At 35.6% G+C, this 21,119-nt stretch overlaps 1 protein-coding gene across 1 annotated transcript in view; it reads right to left on the bottom strand.

Moving 5' to 3' along the window:
• Positions 1-1,367: 1,367 nt before the first annotated feature.
• WASHC4 (WASH complex subunit 4) overlaps positions 1,368-21,119 on the bottom strand; it is a 53,176-nt gene continuing 33,424 nt past the window's right edge. Inside the window, exons 25-33 of the mRNA XM_043440964.1 lie at positions 19,703-19,837; positions 17,612-17,720; positions 13,482-13,548; positions 12,895-12,981; positions 10,083-10,230; positions 7,227-7,323; positions 6,426-6,622; positions 5,999-6,098; positions 1,368-3,987 (exon numbers count right to left, since the gene is read on the bottom strand). Coding sequence (XP_043296899.1) covers positions 3,920-3,987; positions 5,999-6,098; positions 6,426-6,622; positions 7,227-7,323; positions 10,083-10,230; positions 12,895-12,981; positions 13,482-13,548; positions 17,612-17,720; positions 19,703-19,837 — 1,008 coding nt within the window. The 3' untranslated portion in view covers positions 1,368-3,919. The remainder of the gene's footprint in view (positions 3,988-5,998; positions 6,099-6,425; positions 6,623-7,226; positions 7,324-10,082; positions 10,231-12,894; positions 12,982-13,481; positions 13,549-17,611; positions 17,721-19,702; positions 19,838-21,119) is intronic.

Below are 21,119 nucleotides of genomic sequence, written 5' to 3'. Positions count from 1 at the left end.
CCTCTGAAAAATTCACAAGTGCCATGTAAATGAAGGTGGGAGGGAGGAAAATGAGACCTTTTATCAGGCAGCTAGCCTCACCAAACTGCATCTCCCAGCACTGCCTTTCGTTGTTTAGGCACCTGTCAGGCCAGCGTCAGGGAGGAGCAAGACCTGCCTCACGCTGTCAACGCTCCACCGAGCTGTTTAAAAAGGAAGATTTTATTTTATGAGACAGAGTCAAATACAGACTGCTTATCTTCAGACTCTTCAACAGCTAATGATTACATGCCAAGTGCATTTCTGCCTATAGGAGCAACCACAGTAATAGTATTTATAGCAGTTACTGTTTCCTAATAAAGTGGCTTTATACATATTAACTAAATCCTCAATCTATGAACAATGTTATTACACCATTTTAGGCCTGAGGAAATGAAGCACAGAAGGTAAGTAAACTTGTAAGCGGCAACTCAGGATTCAAATCACTCCTGGTTCCAGAATCTATGCTTCTGCTATACTGTTAGCAGACAGAAAACCAGAGACAAAGCAACCTCCAAATGTTCCAATGCAGTCATCTCTGAAGATTCTGATATTCAGTAATTGCATCAACTTAAAAGTGCATCTTTAATGCCTTATTACCTTTTGTACAGATTCTGAAATGTTTACTGTAACAGTACCACCTTTATATAAACAGGAGATTCTGGGTATAGAAGTGTTAACTTTTTGGCCCCTCACATTAATGATAATGACGGCATTATGAGAAAATGTTTCAATACACAAAGATCTTACATTACAGAATGTACACCTTAAAGGTGACTCCAGAATTATGACATCAGATCTACACGGACTGAGAGAGAAATTTCACCTATTTTCCCCGAGTATGTTCTCCACTCATGGGAACAAGCAGTGCTATTAGGTAAACTAGGTGATAAAGAAGAACCAAACTATTACAATAGAGGAAAATATCCATATACTTGCCCAAATCAACCTTTCCTATAAGAAATTCCTGTATAAACTAAACTCTCATTTGTCATTACCATCACTGCACACTTCTATGACTTCACTTAATAGCTACAGACCCACTTATTCTGGACTCCTTTTTTAAAACTGAAATCTGTGACAATTTAAACTTTTAATTGTCCTAACATCTAAAAACAAAAAAATGTAGCATTAAATCTCTTAAGGAATACCATCAGTCTGAAACTTCTGCAACTTAAGCTGGAAAAAGAACTAAAATTATTAAAACTGGCTAAAGTCCACCATTTATATTTGGCCAGTCCAGCATAAAAAAGTAAGGGGACAATGTATGTGATGGTATTGTCTCAGCTTTCCCACAACCTTACAAATTTACCACCTCAGAAGAGAAAAGCAGAACATTTTTTCCAGCATAGTATTTAGAATGCTTTTCTTTATTATACTGTTCCAGTCCAAGTCATGACTGCAAACGGCACTACAGCACCACAGATTAATGATCCCTCCCCAGGAGTAAGATTTAAAATTATACATTCATTTGGGTTCTTTTATTTGAAAACAGCAAGCAACAGAAAGATTAAAAATATAAAAAGGAAAGAAAACAAAAAGTTCACCTGGGCTACACAGAGGAGCCAATGTCAATTTTTTACTTGAAATTTCTTGCCTACATGCATGCAAGTATTTGTTTAAAAGACATTTCCACATACTATTAAAGGGAACTCCAGAAAGAGTAAGAACTACTGGTTTAAGACATTCAATTCTGAACAAACATCCAAAGGAAGTAAATTTTGGAAATTGCATTTATTAATGTTCTATTATACATATTGTATTCTCTTAGAACTGGGGGAGAGGAAAGCCCCCACTTAAGGGAGATAACAAACTTACTATCTTTTATAAAATCTAATTAGAATTGACAATGTTATGGTTAGTCCTTAATTCCTGAGAATTTGAACATTAAGTTTTATGTGAATTTACAACAAATGCTTACACAAATTTTAAATTGCAGTATGTCTGAAAAAAATGAAAATGTTAACATTAATACATTGGCAAGGAAAACCATCATCTAAACATGTACATTAACTTAGGTGTGAGAACACTCAGCCCTGTTGCTCTGCACTTTAACAGCATTTAAATATGCTTAATCTTTTTCAGAGATTTTATTTCAAATAAGTAAACTTATTATACCCTATCCAGTCTGCAGTGACATTATTTTGAACTAAAGGTAAAATATTGATCTGTCACATTTTTCGTAATCATAGGTATCCATGGAGTCAGCATGTGACCTCTATCTAGTATGGATAAAATAACTGACATATGTGGGAAAAATGACAGAAACCTTTGATTCTCTTCTAATTAGAATTTCTATTAAAGGAAATGATTTTAGGGAAGTTAGAGAACAAAAAAAATAATACTGTTGCTATGAAATGGTAACCAATTTGATAGTCAAATGCAAGATCATTACTATAAACATTGATGATAATGAAAATATAAATTAATTATGCAGCATGCTTCAGGGCCATTTCTACAGTTAGTATGAATTACAAATATTAAATGTCTTTAATCCATCCATTGTACATAATTCTGTAAGTCATGTTGACACAATAAAAAACATTTCCTACCTATTCTGTTTCTTCTGAATTTTAACAGTGAAAATGTTTATTTTGAGCTGGGAAAGTTACCCTGACTGTGATCAATGAGAACAGACAGGGCATTGTACATCCATTCCAAAAGCTGGAAATCAAACAACGTTAAAATTACTCCCAAAATTTACCCAAAGAAATGCTTTATACGCAAGTGCAATGGAAAAATCAAGTATTTCCTAAAATAACATTAGTATTACATGTAAAGTTTCAAACTTTGTTTTCACTGTAAAGGTATCATTATATTAAAATATTATAGGCCATGATTAACCGTTTTACTATTAACTGATATAATCTTTACAAAAATAAAGCTAATAATTGCTTGTCCGGAACTAAATTTACTCTAAATCTTTCTGTACTTTTTAAATCAGTAAATGATTTAGTTATTTAGAACTTCATTCTCACAGTGGTAATTTTTTTAAAGCCTGCACAGTGCTAAATCTGATTTCTTAGATTATACTTGGTTTAAAGAAAAAAAATCTGCCCAAACCATCACCAAGACTTCAACTGAACCTAATGTAGAAGAAACCTGAGTTTGGATGTAGAAGTAAGAATTCAGTTTTCTCTGGTATAAATATGCCTTCAGCCAAAAGTAAAGCGTCAAGCAGGAATCTATGGCTTTATCTGTATTTTCCTCCATCTTGAGTATTAAGTAAATCTTAAATTTAAAGCAGTTGTTGGAGGTTAAATAAGTTCTCAAAGCAATGTAAACGAGTTATAAAATTTCTCACTGGACAGCAGCAGCTCTTGTGAGTCACATGAAATTAACAATGAACCAGTTCACACTGTACATAAAGAATACACTAGCGCCTCACCTCTAGTATCAATACCATCTTCATATATCCCTTTTATAAGAATATTGGTATGTATGCTTCATGAATTTCAGGCTCAATTCCTTTTGTTTAAACATATTTACTGGCTGAACATAGTATATGCACTGAATTTCCAATGACTGAGACAAATACGGACCAAAGACCTATGCAAATACAAATTATAAACATTCATGTAGATTATAAGAGATCTGAGGTGGCAGTTTAGGAATGTGGGTTAACCCTTCTAACATTTCATTTCAAACACCAGTTTCCCAAGCAGGCACATCAAGCCTAAAGTCCAAGAAAAAAATCTTATTTTAAAATCTCATTTTCAACCTTCGAAAAGTACAGCTTTTAGACGGAGAATGGACTTCACTTTAGAGCACTGACTTAGAGAGATGCAGCATCTAAATGTTTCCCAGAGATGCAGCCCAGGAAACACTCTGTTATTAGCTTATAACATCCACTTCACATACAATTCTGATGATCTCACAGGGGCAACGCATACCATCAGTATCATTTGACAACAGGATCTGCAGACACAGTGCTGTCGGACAGGTCTCCATTGCTTGTTTTAGTCTCTTCTGAAAGCATGAGTGAAAATGGACATTTATGTTCATTTAAAAAAACAAAAAACAAACTAAAATCAAGGACAATACTGCTAAATTTCAAATGAACAAAATGTTGCATCTACCAAATATTTCTCTAATATCACAAATTATATGCAGTTTATCTACCTTCATGTTTTAGAACTCTAGGCTAAATACTGCAAATGTGATGTTCTGACTAGTCTGAAATGGGGGTGTGGAACTGTTGAGACATCAGAACTGTGTCTGGGAGTGGGGCTGGTTTCACACTGCACGTTCCCCCACCTGGGCGAGGAAATCGTAGGGCTGTTACTGGTAAAAACATGACTGCAAATTCACACATAAAACTGTCCAGAATGAATACCTTCCCAATTATGTTTATAATTTATTTTTAAATGTGATTTTTTATTATGAACATAATAAAATGAATTTCTGGCTTTTTGTGAAAAATGTCATATGCATATACTTCATTAACAGAGAAAAACTATTTAGCTAATATATTTAGCAACTCTGAGCAACCTTTAGCTAAAACAGCCCTACAGCAGAGCCACCACCGAGGCATCAGGCAGATATATGGGTAACATACATTAACCCCAAACCCCAGAGAGTTGCTGAAGAACAGCAGTCCAAAGCAAGGAGCTCTACTGAGACTGCGGTGTTCATTTTGTCTTAATGCTCTAGGCCTTAAAGTAAACATCCAGTCCACCTGCAGACAAGGTTCTGGCACCATGACGGGCCTGAGCACAGCCTATGTACTGCAGTAACTGAACTACTGAATCTAAACTCCTAGATTCTAAGTTCTAAGAGTTCCCTTACTGAATCTAAACTCTTAGATTCTAATCTAAACTGAACTCACACTTCAGTTACTAAACTCTTCACAGTTTAGATTATACTGACTCAGATTCTTCCAGACGACTTGGCTAAATATTATTTTTAAATGAGCCCCAAAGTAATAAATATGTATTTTTTCACTTAATAAATACTGATTATCTTCCAGGCAACAGCCTGAAATCATTTTTCAAGCACACAATTATCAATACTTATTTAGTATAGATTCCAAAAATGCCTGCATATGCTAGTAATACTGATGTAACATTATCAATAGGGAATAGGGTAATGGATATAAGTGGTCTACTGAAATGAATGATCTCTCTTCAGTGTGAAATATATATTTTAAAAATTTAACTGATAAGATTAATAAAAGTATCATAGTTCATGAAGCTCTTTTATTCTTGATTAGTGAAATAAATACAAGAAAAAGGAAACAGCAAATGTGAACCTGTCAAGTTGCCGTCCCTGGTTTTGAGCTTCTGAAGAGGAAGCCCAAGTGGCATAACTTCCATAACAGAAAAAAGGAAATCACTTTTCAGAGAAAACAATTGGTACTAAATTTCAAATCTGAGAGAAACGGTCATGAGGGTCCCTTAAATACGAAATACTGCAGGATTTACACCCACACAGACTGTATCGGACAGAATCTCTCCTCGGTGACCGTCAGTGGTTACGGCTGGACTGCTCTGACTCTCCAAGGTCTGGCCACAGAGGAGCACGGGAGCGATCACTCTGACACTGAGACAGTCCTGGCCGTTCCACGCCCCCCCGAGTCACCTGCCCAGGCCCTCAGTCACCTAGTCATCAGCAGACCTGCCCTCAGCGGCATGTAGTCTCCTCTTATCTGTTCCTTCTCACCTGCTAACAGTTAAAGGGCAAAAGAAAAAACCCAAACTTCGTAAAATTTTAAATTGAGAAGATGAACTGAATAAAGTGTTATTCCAGAATGAAATGCATGTTAAATTTCTTTTCAGTTTCACAAATGATCCACTTAGGCTTTACTTTAAAAAAAAAAAAGGACATTTCTAGGTTTATATATTTTTTCAAAAAGAAAAGTCTGACTAGATAAATAGTAGATTTGGGGTATAAATAGTAGATCTGGACTAGATATGGGGTATTCATATCTATTATTGATGAAAGATTTACTAGTCTTTCCAAATAAAAGCCACTCGCTAACCTTCTTTCTCTTTCTTTTCTTGGTTTTCTTCAGCCGCAGTCTTGTCAGCTCTGAAGAAAATTCTTGCACTGCTCAGTGAGAAATACAGCAATTCAAATTCCTAAGTAAATAAAAATATCAGAAATAAAAGTTGAAAATACATATTTTAGCAAAACATCAAAACTACCATATTTAATATCTCTTCATTTTCTAAAATGCTCTAGTGAGTGCAAATCATAAATACAGAAACTGAACTAAGCAATCCATCCATTTTTAAAGATATGAGTCAAATGGCTTCCAACTATCATTCATTTAAAAATATACTCTTTATGACCACTATTCATCTCACCTATTAAAATGGGAGTTTCAATGATTGACATTTTTTCAGTGATCAAGAAGTAATGGGTACTAAAGAGTCAGAGCAGATCTGACTACTATTCTCCTCTACCTGCAGATAAACATCCAGGCGTTTCTGAGTGAGGTTCATGGTCTGTAGTAGTTTCTCATCCTGACTAGTTGACTGTACATTCTGTTGCTTAGCAACTGCTCTCATCTCCTTCAGGTATTTCTCTCTAACAGACTGGAACCAGTGAAGCGAGTCAAATTCCTGGTATTGGTCCAAAAGCTTCAGAATGTAAGCCACACCTGGGTCGTCAGCAAAACCAAAATCAAATTACAATGTGTACAGAAACTGTATTTTACTCTACCAATAATTCTTAAAATTAACTGTTTTAAAATTAATCCTCTTTCCAATTACACTTTACAGCACAAATGAAAAGTTTAGCAACATGGCTTAATTCCTCCTTAAAAAGATGTGATCCCATAAAGAAATTTTTTTTAAAAAGCCAATCAAGAAGATAAAAAGAAATAATATGGCTATGAAGATCACTTGGTGATAACACAGGGCTGTAAGACTGGTTCTACTGCTAAACAGACAACAAGTGAGGAAACTACAAGGAACCCAGAGAAACGAAATAAAAGATGGTCAGACTGTAAACCTACAACAAAAAACAAAGCCTAAATAATTAACCCAAGTGATTAGCAACACCAAAGGAGCATGAACAGTACAAATGATGGGAAACAAGTATTACCAACCAGATGACCCAGCTAAAAGTAAACAGTAAACACACACAGCTTGTGAAAAATCAATCTACAAAGAGCACATACATCTATTCTCAAGCAAACATTTTGAAAAATTCATTGTAAGGTAAACACAAAATTCATGGGAAAAGAATTTCATTAAGCTTACCCATGGCAAAGCCATCATCAGTAAAGGCAGCTCCAATTTTATTTTTTTTATTCAATTTCTCCTTGCAACTAATGGAATGCTCTACAAAGTTGAGGGTCTAAAAAAATATAACAACATATCAGAGAAACAACTGTGCTAAAAAGAGTCGGCAGAATTTAGTTCCTAAAACAGACATTTCAAAAACTGTAAATAGGATCTCTTCTAAGTTCCTGCCTTTTTGATTTGAAACACTTGCCTCATATAAAAAGCCTCTTGGTGAGGTCACAATATGTGTAAGTATCTCATAATGGCTCTTTTCCAAATCCTTTAAATATCAGCACTCCCTCAATCACCACTTAACCCAAGCACACTGCCTTGCTGTAAGATTCATTCTAAAATATCACGGCATTTTACAGAAGAAGGGACTAAGGCTTGAGAGGTTTAGTAACTTCCCTAAAGTCATAACCTAAAGCAAAGCTGAGTCAGAAAAGTAGGTCTGCTTCACTTAAAAGCTTAAGTACTCTTAAACACAGCAATCCTTAGTTCTGCCCACCCAATTCATGCTTACCATATTCTTGGCTTAAAAAGCTTAGTGGTCATTTGGATAAACAAATTCCCCCCAAAAAGCACTTCCCTAAAAATTTAGCTCCTGTAAAATACTTAACTAATCACAGCATTTGATTCAACAAAGATTTACTAAACTTACTACGTGTGCTCAGGTGCTTTAGTCGTGTCTGACTCTTTATGACCCTCTGCACTGTCCATGGGATTCTCCAGGCAAGAATACAGGAGTGGATTGCCATGCCCTTCTCCAGGGGATCTTCCCAACCCAGGGATTGAACCCACTCCTCCTATCTCTAACACACTGAAGGTAAACTCTTTACCCACTGAGCCACAGGGAGGCCCAATGAAATAATTACAGTGAAAAAACTGAGCACCATCTAACACTCACAGGGCAACACCCCTGACAAGGGCAGGAGTGCAGGGCGCCTACACTGTCCAATCCGGTAGCCGCCAGCCACAGCTGGCCACGTGTACTTGAGACGTGGCTGGTAAAACTGAGTAACCGAACTCTTTATAAAACCTTAACTGATTTAAATTTAAGCGGCCACTTGGGCTACGATAGCACAGCACAAGAATAACGAGAGGCCTGTTTAAAAATAATTATGGTACAGTATGACAAGTGCTACAATAGCTTACAACGGAAACAAGATTGTCAAGTTTCACTTTTTTTTTTTTTGCCTGTAAAACTGACTTGACAATGAACTGCATTTTGTAAAATCTTTGTTAAAGATTTCTTCCTTAGATATTTCATGGTTTTTTCTGAAATTAGATTAAAACTCAAGGAAAACAATAGTGTCCCATACTTTTCTTCTTTGTAGTGTTCTTAACCCACCTGTTTTCTCCATCACTAACTGAATTTTGACAGCTGCCCTGCAAAACTCCACTCTTCCTCAGACCCACAAATGGTTCCTCACTGCTGTTTACTATGGCTTCAAATTAAAGAAAGATGGTGAGAACTCACCGTGAGTTAACTACATTATTACTGAAATATGACTAAGATTTGCCTCCAGTCTCACAACTATCTAAATATGAAAAGATAATGCTTATCACATAAATATGGACATTTTTGCTACATGGTATAACAATTATTATGACAGAGTATTAACAGTAATGTATTTAAAAAAGAAACAACAGAAAGGAAAATGCATGAAGAAAAAAGCTATCTGTACCCATCAGATACTTTGAATCCATAATAATGGTTCTAAGCTGGCAGACTACAGTCCATGGGGTCGCAAAGAGTTGGACATGACTGAGCGACTAACACTTTCACTTTCGGGTTTCCCTGATGGCTTAGACTGTAAAGAATCTGCCTGCAATGTGTGAGACCCCAGTTCAATGCCTGGGTCAGGGAGATTCCCTGGAGGAAGGAATGGTTACCCACTCCAGTATTCTTGCCTGGAGAATCCCATGGACAGAGCAGCCTGGCAGGCAACAGTCCATGGGGCTGCAAAGCGCTGAATACGACTGAGCAACTAACAGCAGTATGTGAGAACACACGTGTTAATTCAGGCACAACGTGAAAAGAGTCAGTACTCTTGGTCAACGTTAGATGTGATCAGAAGTTACATCTGCTCAGTGATATTTAGACTTTAGAGCTATTCTTTTACAATTTTTTTTAAGAGCTTTGTTAAAGAAACCTTTAGAGCAGAATAACTCTTTTTCCTAATATATACCTCTCTAATCTCTTAACTCCATTTTCCTCACTGTAATAACTGTTTTCATACTGCAATTATGGGTATTTTTAAGATGTCAACTACAGAATTAGAGCAGCACACACTATATATGATAAAAAAAAAAACTTAGTTTAGATGCTAACAGTTACTACTGAGGAGAGAGATGCTACGCAAGTTGCTTCAGTCATGTCCAACTCTTCGCGACCAACGGTCTGCAGCCTGCCAGGCTCCGGCTGTGGTTCCTTACCATTAACACCATCTGGGAAGTCCCTTTAAACAGCATGCTTTTAAGAAACACTTCACATTTTAACAGTCTACATTAATCACTTAAAATGACTATATAATTCAGTCCAAAGATTACATGGTATATATATAAAATGGAGTATACTCAAGTCATTTAAATCACACTAGGATCCCTCTGGCAGTTATTAACTAATGAGAATCTATCTTAGTTATAAAGAAGTCTCATTCTGCATAGCCAGTAAGTGAAAATTCTAGGCCACATTCACTGAGACGACATTTAGTTTTACCTACAACCAAAAAGTCAGCAGTACAGTCTGCGTGCATTTCTTGCTGTAAAAAAACTGGATCTATTTATTAACTCTTTAAAAAATTCATTTTGGGTATTAAAAGTACTCACCAGAGGGGGAACAATGATATAGAAATTTCGGAGATGTATATTCTTTGGCCTTCGAAATTCTGGAGCAAAAACATCCACAAGCATTTTGAAATATTCTGTGCCTTCAGCAGAATTTCGTGTGTGATCACTGAGGACTGAATCCAAGTGCCTAAAATGCAAAAAAAGAAAAAAAGTATTTATTTGGTTCCTTTCTCAAAATTTGAGAAGAGAAAGCTTTTAAAATCTATCTCTCATTAGTTTAGATGAGAGCACTCAAAAATATGAATTACTATAAGACATCTCTCCTTGGAGTACAGGATGAACTTTTTTTTTAATGGACAGAAGCTTATCATTGTTTAATTAACTTAGTCCCTAAAACAGAATATGTAGTGCCTCTTGAAATTTTAGTTTTGTATTTCTTCTCAAAATGAACCCTGCAGAAGTCCATTTCATTGTAAATAAATTCCTTTTCATCTTAAATTTCTTCACTAACACTTCTACACTTCCTGACTTCAACTGTAACCAATCTCCTTTTCAAGAATCTAGTTTCTCACTCAAACTTCAGGCTTCCCTCAGAGCTCAGCTGGTAAAGAATCAGCCTGCAATGCAGGAGACCCTGGTTCAATTCCTAGGTTGGGAAGATCCCCTGGAGAAGGGACAGGCTATGCACTCCAGTATTCCTGGCCTTCCCTTGTGGCTCAGCCAGTAAAGAATCTACCTGCAACATGGGAGACCTGGGTTTGATCCCTGGGTTGAGAAGATCCCCTGGAGAAGCGAAGGCTACCCACTCCAGTATTCTGGCCTGGAGAATTCCATGGACTCTATAGTCCGTGAGGTCGTAAAGAGTCAGACACGACTGAGCGACTTTCACTCATTCACTGAGTCAACCTTCAGAAACATTAGCTGCTGCTTCTACATCCTTATGTATGGCCATTATCACTTTCAAATTACTATTCCTCCAGCAATAAATGGTAGAAATCTCTCCTTTGAGATGCATGTGACCCAACTATGTCCAACTATCCAACCCCTCCCTCTGGAAAGCAGGCATCTATTAACCATTTTAACCACTGCCCTTCCATTTATCTTCAACTATGATACCTGCGGCAGAAGACATTAATGTCCATTTAGAGAATCAATTTATTATCATAACCTCCTAACTCCCTGACATCACCTGCCATAAACTTTGTTTCACTTGACAAGTAAACATTAAGGCAAGAACACAACACAGGTACTTGCCATTACACTGCATCAGGGGGCCCTATGTCAGCATGTAAGGAGGATACATCAGTCTCTCCATTGGGAAGGTGGTTTTTTTCCCCTTTATGATTAATAATCAATTTGTGAGACAATGTTTTCACACTGAATATTCTGTTCCCCAAAAATGTTTGAGAATTCATTGATGATTTTTGTCTGATGTCAAGTACTACAGTGGTAGTTGCAAAACTGGTTTTTTCCCTAAATTTTCTCATCCCTTTCATATTTACCAGCTGGCAAGCACTGTAAAAAGGAACTTTCCCTCTGTCTCTCCAACTTTTATTATCACTGTATCATAGATTCTTCTTAAATTCAGTATTATAATCAATTTCTACCATTATTCTTTTTGATATTCAAATTGTTTCCACTTTGTCCAAGGGTGCCCCTTCATGCCTGACTCAGTAACTGTTACAGTTATTAATAAGAAAACCCCATTTTCTAAATACTTAACAATTCTGCATGCCTTTTCAAGTTTTAAATTGTGTTCCAAAATCACTACTTAAAAGTCTATACATACGCCCTGTTCAATAAGATTGTCATTAGCTATTTAAATTTAAATGAAATAAAGATTTTATTTCAGTTCCCTAGTCCCTTAGCCCTATTTCCAGTGTTCAACAGCTACAATTGGTAGTGGCCACTGTACTGGAAACTACTGCTCCAGGTTACATAAAAGGACGGACCAGTATTCTAGAGCCGTGCTGGCAAAGAGGAATATCAAAGAAGAGCAAAAAGAAATAGGTAAGGGGCTTCTCTGGTGGCTCAGTGGCAAAGAATCCACCTGGCAAGGCAGGAGACACGGGTTTAATGTGTGATTCGGGAAGATCCCGCGTGCCGTGGAGCAACTAAGCCCGTGTGCTCCAGCTCCCGGGCCTGTGCTCCAGAGCCTGGGAGCCGCGACAGGGAAGCCTCCGCAGTGAGAAGTCCATGCACCACAACTGGAGAGCAGCCCTCACTCGCCACAAACAGAAAAGCCCACACAGCAACAAAGACCCAGCACAGCCAAAGATAAATAAGTAAATACAATTATTTTTTTAAGATAGGTGAAATGAATTTTGTTAGTGAGATTTTTTTTTTAATTTATACTTTTTAAAAACTGTCTGCACCCAGTCTCCAGCTGCAGCACAAGCACGCCAAGCTGCGGGGCGTGTGGGATCTCATTTCCTGACCAGGGGTGGAACCCAGGCCCTCTGCACTGAGAGCGAGAAGTCCCAGCCACTGGGCCACCAGGGAAGGCCCCATTTTGTTAATGAGATATTTGGCATTCTTTTTGAAACACTAAATCCTCAAAATTAGTTATGAACTTTATACTTCTGCACATTCCAATATGGACTAACCACATGTCAAGTTGTTGAACAGTCACATGTATTTGAGGGCACCGTCTAAAAGATCCCTTTTAGTGACATTGGAAAGATCTCAGAATACTGTAGTCAAAAAAATTATATTTCATAAACAGACCATTATTTGCATAATAAAAACACTGACATATCAGTTTATATGTTATCCTCTAGTCTTTAATGTTTAAATGAATATAGATTTTTTAAATCTCCAAATTTAACTTATTTTTCCAAGATTAGATTACCTTGCTGCTTTTAATGTTTCTTCTGCAAGACCTTCTTCTTTGACTAGTTCTTCAAAATTTACAATATCTTCAAGATCAGGTACAAATCTACGTAAGAATTTTAGAAGGCATTTATTAAAGCAAGTTAAATATATGAAATTGACAGACATAAAAGCAGTACTGTAAGACTAAATTTTTCAGCAATATCTTTGGAAAGAACTTTGCATTTCAGTTATATTATTAATATCACCACTTATATTTGGAACAACTGAGTTCCAAAACTCAATTTCAGCATTTTTAATTATTTACATATAATCATCAAATTATAATCTTTAAAAATTATGTAATCTATAGAACATTTCAAACTGCACTGATAAAAGAAATTAACTTCAAAAGATACAGATTTTCAAGTCTGCTATAGTCTTAAAATTTGAGAAAAATACTTAAGTAGTAGGATTAATGGTTTTCTTCCGTATCTGATCTCAAAATGTATCAGTAAGAAAAGAAAAAAAGCCCCTTAAACAATATTACTTACAATAAAGACAGATTTAAATGACATAAAATTTCTACATGGCATAAATAAGGCAAAAATATGTTTGCATCCATACCTAATGGCATTGCTGCTACAATGAAGGCCACCAGATCTTATCATTCGTACATAGCCCATAGCATTACCTTAAAAACCACATACACACAAAAAAATCAGATGTTTATATAAATAACTCTAAGTTCTAATAATGAGGAATAAAATAATATATAGCATTCAACTACAAGGTTTCAACTCGTAAGTACCAAGAGAAATTTTGCTGTATTTTACTTCAGTTTTGTTCCACAAAAATAAAACTTACACATTTGTGCACTTAAAATATTGTTGCTCAGTCACTAGAGTCCAACTCTTTGAATATAAATGTACATAAACTTACACAACCTATATTAAATATTTTAAAAATAAGTGCGTTTCAATTGATAAATGCATTAAATTGAGCACATTTTAAAAAAACATTTAAAAATTACTGTTACCAATAGCTTCTTCACTCACATTAAATAATATCTCTCTCTCTCTCCCCCTCTCTCTCTTACATACACACACACACAGCTGCAAGTGGTATCAAGAAATCCTTATTTGATTCCTCCCAAACTAGTATCTCCAACCAAGACTATTCCTCTAGGCTTTTTTTATCCAATGCCTACATCTCCATGTCTAAGAAGAATTTTTAATTTAAGTTTAACTCCAACTGAAGATCTTCACCCCCCAGTTATATTTTCTTCCTCAGAAACTGACAAGTCTGGAAGGATTTCCAGTAGCTCAGGCCAAACGCAGTGAAGTCATCTCTGCCTCCTTCCTTATCCTCAATGTCGTTGTTTAGTTTAGGTAGTAGTGTCCAACTCCCTGTGACCCCATGGACTGTAGCTCGCCAGGCGCCTCTGTCCATGGGATTCCCCAGGCAAGGATACTGGAGTGGGCTGCCATTTCCTTCTCCAGGGGATTCTCCCTGTGGATCAAACCTGCATCTCCTGCATTGGCAGGAGGGTTCTTTACCACTGACCACCAGGGAAACCCTCCTTTCCCTTTCCCTCATACTTTAATCAATGGCAAATTACACTGGCTCTATCTTCAAAATGTCACCAGAATTCAACCAGTTTTCCTGACCTTCACAGCTCTCACCCTACTCCAAACCACCGGCAGTTCTTGCCTAGAATACTACACTATGCAATGGTTTCCTGATCTGTTTCTAACTCCATTCCAGCCCCTGACTGGCTTCCAAAACTGCTAAGCAGACTCGGGACTTCAGCATCTACCGCCACCTCTTCCTGGTAAACTCTTTCCTTAGCCATGCATGCACAGGGCTTATTCCTTCGTGTTATTTAGGTTCCTGCTCACATGTCACCTACTTAGAGCTCTCCCTAAGTATCATTAAACTATTTAATTTCCTGAGTATCATTTTAAATCATTAAGTGTTTAATGATATGTCACCTTACTCAGCACCTATTACTGATACATATCTTTTTGTCTGTATCTCCCCCCACTAGAATGCAAGATCTATGATATACCTTTTGTTTTCTTCACTGCTCCACCCCTAAAGCCAACATTTCCTACTCAAATGAAATGAAAATACTTGTGAGTAAGAACAGACAAAAAGTTAAGAAGCAGTCAACACTTCATATATTATAATGATATAATTATGTACTTAACAGACATTATCTCATCTGATATCTTTAAAAACCTTCAATTAGGTATCACTGAATCCAAGGCTTATCCCAATATAAGAAATGATGTTAAAATGCTTCTTTAACATGCATCTTAGAAAAATGAGGTATTTGATTGTTTTCCTTCAAACTGTCAAATTGGTCAAATTGTTTTCCTTCAAATTGACTGATCAAAATATGCTAGTGAGAAGCAAATAGGGAACAGCAGTAAAGAGTAAATCTGTGAAGCTAGACCACTGGGTTCAAATCTGAACTCTGTGCTTTTTGGCTACAAAACCTAGGTTAAGTTATAAACTTTGTATCTTAGTCTCTTCATTTGTTAAATTAAGCTATAAAGGGTTAGATACTGGGTTTACTGTCATAGATATTACCAGCACCTACTGTACTGTCCTCAATAAATATGTGGAATCAGTGAACATAATACTTACTTCTTAGCATTGAGTTTTACATGTGTTAGAACATATAAAGCACTCAGAATAACTTTGGCACATAATGAATGCTCAATAAATGTTAATGGTGGTGATTATTCATTCAGCAGGCAAGTTATTAGACAAAAAGACTTCTCATTTTGCTCCTAGCTCTAGATTCCTTACTCCTTTTCTCAACAGTTAACAGACTCAAAAGCACATTACAATTTTTACAGGCAGAGGTAAAGAACTTATATTTCCTAAGAAAAGAATAAAGAATAAAATACTAGAACAAACTATAAAGGATAATATTCACCAACTGTGCAATACATGGCAGGGGCAGAGATAACATGATTTTTTGTGTACTGGGGAAAAATGTGTATTTTGATGTATACTGGGGAAAAATGACTAGCGTCCTAAGCTCATGAATTAATGATTATTTCATAGTACAAAACTATACTTTTAGAAAATATAAAAACATGAAATAAGTACTACCACAAGCAGTATTCACCAGGGGAAAAAACTTATTGGTGTGTGAATTTAAAAGTTTTAAGCAACACTGCTCTGAAGAAACAGCTCTTAATTTGAGTACCATGGACTCTCGCTTTGGGCATCTGACCTCTGGTATATCTTATGCAAAATTATATGTGAACATGCATGGGGCATTATTCTGAGGAAAATCAATTCAGTATCAGATTCTCAAAAAGGGTTAAAAACTACTGCTCCATAAATTTACAATCCAATACGACATTAAATATCACTATGAATAAAACAATACCTCACTATTAGACAGTACCTCACTATTAAATTGCTTAAAATTAAAAATTTACAAAGGTAAAATTCTCTAAGTTCTTGTACTAATACAAAATAGAAAGTTTTAATGTGTAAACCAATTAATCTATACAATTTAGCTGATGCTGACTCTATTCCCTAACTAAATGTTTATCATACCTTTCTCACTAGTAAACTTAAAGCCTCTTGAGAACAAAGGCTATTTGTATTCTCAGCATTGAGAAAAATATTTGGTTAACAAAGCCTTTTTAAATGTTTGATAACAATGAATCAGTGAATCTCAGGAGGCCAAATTTTACCAAATTAGAGTCAATGGGGCCCCAGTGGGTCAGACGGTAAAGAAATTGCCTGCAATGCATAAGACCCAGGTTTGAGCCCTGGGTCGGGAAGAGCCCCTGGAGAAGAAAATGGCAACCCACTCCAGTATTCTTGTCTGGAGAATCCCAGGGACAGAGGATACTGGTGGGCTACCGTCCATGGGGTCACCAAGAGTCAGACACGACTGAGCGACTAACAGTTTCAGTTTCAGAGTCAGTAAGAATTGACTGAGCTGCTTGCGGTCTGCAACTGTGAAGAATATGAAATATCTTTGGGCTTGGAGCCAAAAAATCCTGGTTAAAATCCCGGCAACACCACTTATTTCTGAGTTTCTCTTTTTTCATCTTTAAAAAGATGATTATATGCCTATCTCAAGGGTTACCATGAGGACATTAATAGAGGTAATGCATATGAAAAGCTCAAATAAGTATACAGTTTTTTTAATCTTGGATTATTTTTAAGTGAAGTTCTTCCTTTTAAATAGTGTTACACATTTCAGAAAACAAGTTCTACTTGTAAGGCAGAAGGACAACTCAAGAAATTATATATAAATATAAAATGATGGAGCATAGAAAAATTATTAAATAACCTTTCACATAAACACTGCACAACTTTGCATTTAGGCTTAACTTGAGGGAACCTCTTTTAAAAGTCTGAAATAGGACCTTGAAAAGAAAAGGCACCCAATAAATAATTACCAGCTGACTATTTACTGAGTATGGCCTTTGAGATGAGTTAGTTATATTTTTAATTTAATTGAAGAGGTTTTATTTATCCACAAAATATTTATTTATACTATTTTATTTATAAATATTTTACTTATCTATCAATTATTTGTGCACCAACCATCTAATCATACTTGAAAAACTTTTGGTAAGGAAAGGAAATTACTAGTGCAATAAAGCTAAACTCGGCACACACATATTAAGTTTATTCCTATGAGATATTTATAATATATCAGACAGATTCTTGGCATTTGTACTTTACTTTTCAACATGTTTACAATAACTTACCAATTTGGCTGATGAGCTGCCTGAACTGATCAAGGTAGCTTTGTCCCTCTGGGGTTATTCCAAGTTTTCTGATGCCTCTATTGAATTTTTCTGCTCTTTCAAAAGGATACTACAGAGAAAATTTGAAGACTGCCATTATTAATAAAGACTCCTAAAACATAAAATACCCACCAAATCAATCATACCAGTATCACTGTTCTAATTTTGCATTTCCATTGCGTTCAAAAAAACAATTACTGAATTTAATGACAAAAAATTCATATATAGCACAAAAACTACCAATATTCAAGGTCAATATAAATTAAATATTTTTATATTAAAGGGAATAATTATGAATGCCACCAAACTTAGGTTTCCCATTACCAACATTGGTCTTCCAGCTGCTCTATCAGATAGATAAAAGAAATCAATTCTTCCTAGAAACATCTGTTCAGAGATTTGTGAAAAGTTTCCATGGGCTGAAAAGTATTAGGGGCTTACATAAAAACACACTCCTTCCCAAATAACACACATCAGCTGAACTAAAATTTCTAGCTGCTATCACTGATAAATGGTTTTTCAAGTCTTAGTCAACTAAAAAAATTTTTAAATCATTCCTTTTGTATGAGTAACAAATGGAAACAATTCTTATATAACAGCAGCACCATTTATTTCTCTGAACATTAATTTCTGATTCAATAAAAATGAGTTAATGTAATTTCCTGATAACTAATCTGTAATTTTATTAATTATTTTGCTGCTCTGACACTGAAAAGAATGAACAACTAATATATAAGAGGGCTAGAACTAGGTGATGCTTAAGAAGAGTAATAAAAACAGGTCTTGATGTGGCAAATCAAACAGAAAATCCATTCAAGCCTGCTGGTTTCTCTACCCACATGGCTATACGTGCCTCTGTACTGTTAACATTTACAATTCTTCACTTCACTATGGGAAAATTCAGTCCAGAGGGTGAAAGTAAAATAGCATTCTCATAAATTACTGGTGGGATTGTCAACTGGTGCAGTATTTTTACAGTACTTGGCAACATGTATCAAAATTTTAAACAATCATATTCTTTGCCCTTTTCCTCTTCAAGGAATCTGTCTTTCAAAAACAGTCCCTAACACACAGAGATAAATATGCAAGGATGTTATCTGTAGCACTGTTTGTAGCACAGAGAAATCAGAAGCTACTGAATAACTATTTCTCAGTAGGAGGTTAAAGGACTTACAGTATGCATCTTTACTATCAACTCTGCAAAAGAACAAGGTAGATCTATGGGTACTAACACGTGATAAGCACACTGCAAAAGAGTATGCTTAGCATCAGTCCATTTTTGTTAAGGAAAAAAGCAGTATTTGTAATGCACAAATACATGTTTATCACACAGACATCTGGAAGATGTCACATGACACTATTAATAGCAACTGGCCCCAGAAAATGGAGTTGGGAGAAGACAGAAATGAAGGAGAACATTTAGTTTAAATGTTAAACAACACATTGTTTAAATGTTTCTGCTCTTGAATTATTTTAAAATGAAGAAAAGTAATACCTGGTTACATTCATCATTTACTTTTTCCTTACACTTTCACTTACAGAGAATGCAAAGGGTAAGAAATTACAAGGGAAAATACAGATAACTGGAAGTCAAACCAGGGAGTTATGTGAAAAAGAAAAAAGAAAAAGAAATCCCTAGTAGAGTAACTCATAATGAATTTCAGCACAAACATTTGCTATATAGGCAAACACTGAAGTTATTGAAGGTTTGGTTCAAGACCCTGGAACACGGCAAATACTGCAATGAAGTGAATCACATTAGTTTTTTGATTTCCCAGTGTAATACAACAGTATGTTTTCACCGTACTATAGTCTATTAAGTATTCAACAGCATTACATATAAAAAAATAATGTACATGCCTTAATTTAAAAATACTTTGCTGCTAAAATAAGATAAGCAGCATCTGAAAATGCAGGTTTGCCACAAACCTTCCATTTGTTAAAAAATACAGTACCTGTGAAGCACAATGAAGTAAAGCACAGCAGTGGAAGGGAAGCCAATATATTCAACAGTTGAATCAAACTACCTTTTCGAAGAATATGTAAAAATACCTTATGATCATTTTGGTCCTTGATTTCCCTGAAAAACCGAATATCTTTAATCAATCTGGATTTGATATGTTCATCATACATAAATTGGCTAAATATATAGAACTTCTTTTTCAAAAACTGGTAGGTGAAATTGACCTATAAAATTAAAATTGGAAAAATTAAATATAAAACTTAATTTCAAATCAGTAGTACTAAATAAAATAATCCACTTATAAAGTCTAATTCATTTTGGACCTGAAATAAATGAAGTTTTTATTGCCAAAGTTTATAAAACTTTCTAAAAGCTCCTCTTAAATATTTTTATGACACAAAAAAAGAAATTTAAAAACAGAAAATATAGTCACATAATAATATGACTAAGAGCTATAGTGAGAATCATACACCAGATTTGCTGACACGCTAGGTTTTATGTCATAAACCACACTCAGGAGATTATTACCAATGCACATGAATGAACTGATACTAAAGTAAAAAACACGGTGCTCTTTGACCTTTCCTAAAGGAAGATAGTAAACATTCAATTATTTACCCATAAATATTTTAAGCACCTCTTATGTGCAAGACAATGCACCTGCTCTCATGCTAGACATTGCCCTTGTCATCATCAAGTGTATTCTAGTGGGAGTGACAAGAATTTTAAGACAAGTATAATATATGTTAAATAAACTAGGAAATCTCAACTGCAATAACCTGTAAAATGAGAAGTGCAGGTGTTTTGAGAATGGATTAAAAGGTCCTGATCTAGACTTAGAAAACATTGAAAAAGTAGGATTTAAGCTACGATTAAAGTCAAAACAAGATTAATTCTGAACCTCAGATGAAAGCCTTGCATTAATGTCCATCCCCACCACCTTCAAATATTACCAATTATTTTGGCACATGTATGCCCATGTTAACAGTCTTCATCACCCAGTTATGGAAGTGGGTGCTTTCTCAGAACTTTTCTTGCAGCTTAAAACACTGCTTTTTCATGATCTCCTCAGTTGTAGTAGTTCTTAGAAGATTACTACCCATCTTAATAGTGGGTAAATCTGCCAGTCTCTGATCTTATGTTTTCTGTGCTCAGCTCACCATCACCAGACATCAGGAATTTCCATTTATTAGTGTGGTTAACTGAATAACAGCTGTTTCTCCCGCCAGAGTACAATTACTATGAGAGCAAGAAATGTCTGTTTTTCTCACCTCAGCACCCAGCACAGTGCCTGAGACACATAAAATACAAGCATAACTACATCTGTTACATGAATGGTTGATAGATGAGGTCAAAGAAGAGTTTGATCCTGAAAGGTTCAGAAATCTCTATGCAGATGATTCCTAACTTGAAATCTGAAACTCCATCCATGTCTTATTTTTCTCCTGGCAACCACTAACAAAGAGCTCCAACCATATTATTTATCAGGTCAAATATAGCTTCTCC

The sequence above is a fragment of the Cervus canadensis genome, chromosome 21 (assembly GCF_019320065.1).
Source record: "Cervus canadensis isolate Bull #8, Minnesota chromosome 21, ASM1932006v1, whole genome shotgun sequence".
Taxonomy (NCBI): Eukaryota; Metazoa; Chordata; class Mammalia; order Artiodactyla; family Cervidae; genus Cervus; species Cervus canadensis.
This window is presented reverse-complemented; position numbering and strand designations above follow the sequence as displayed.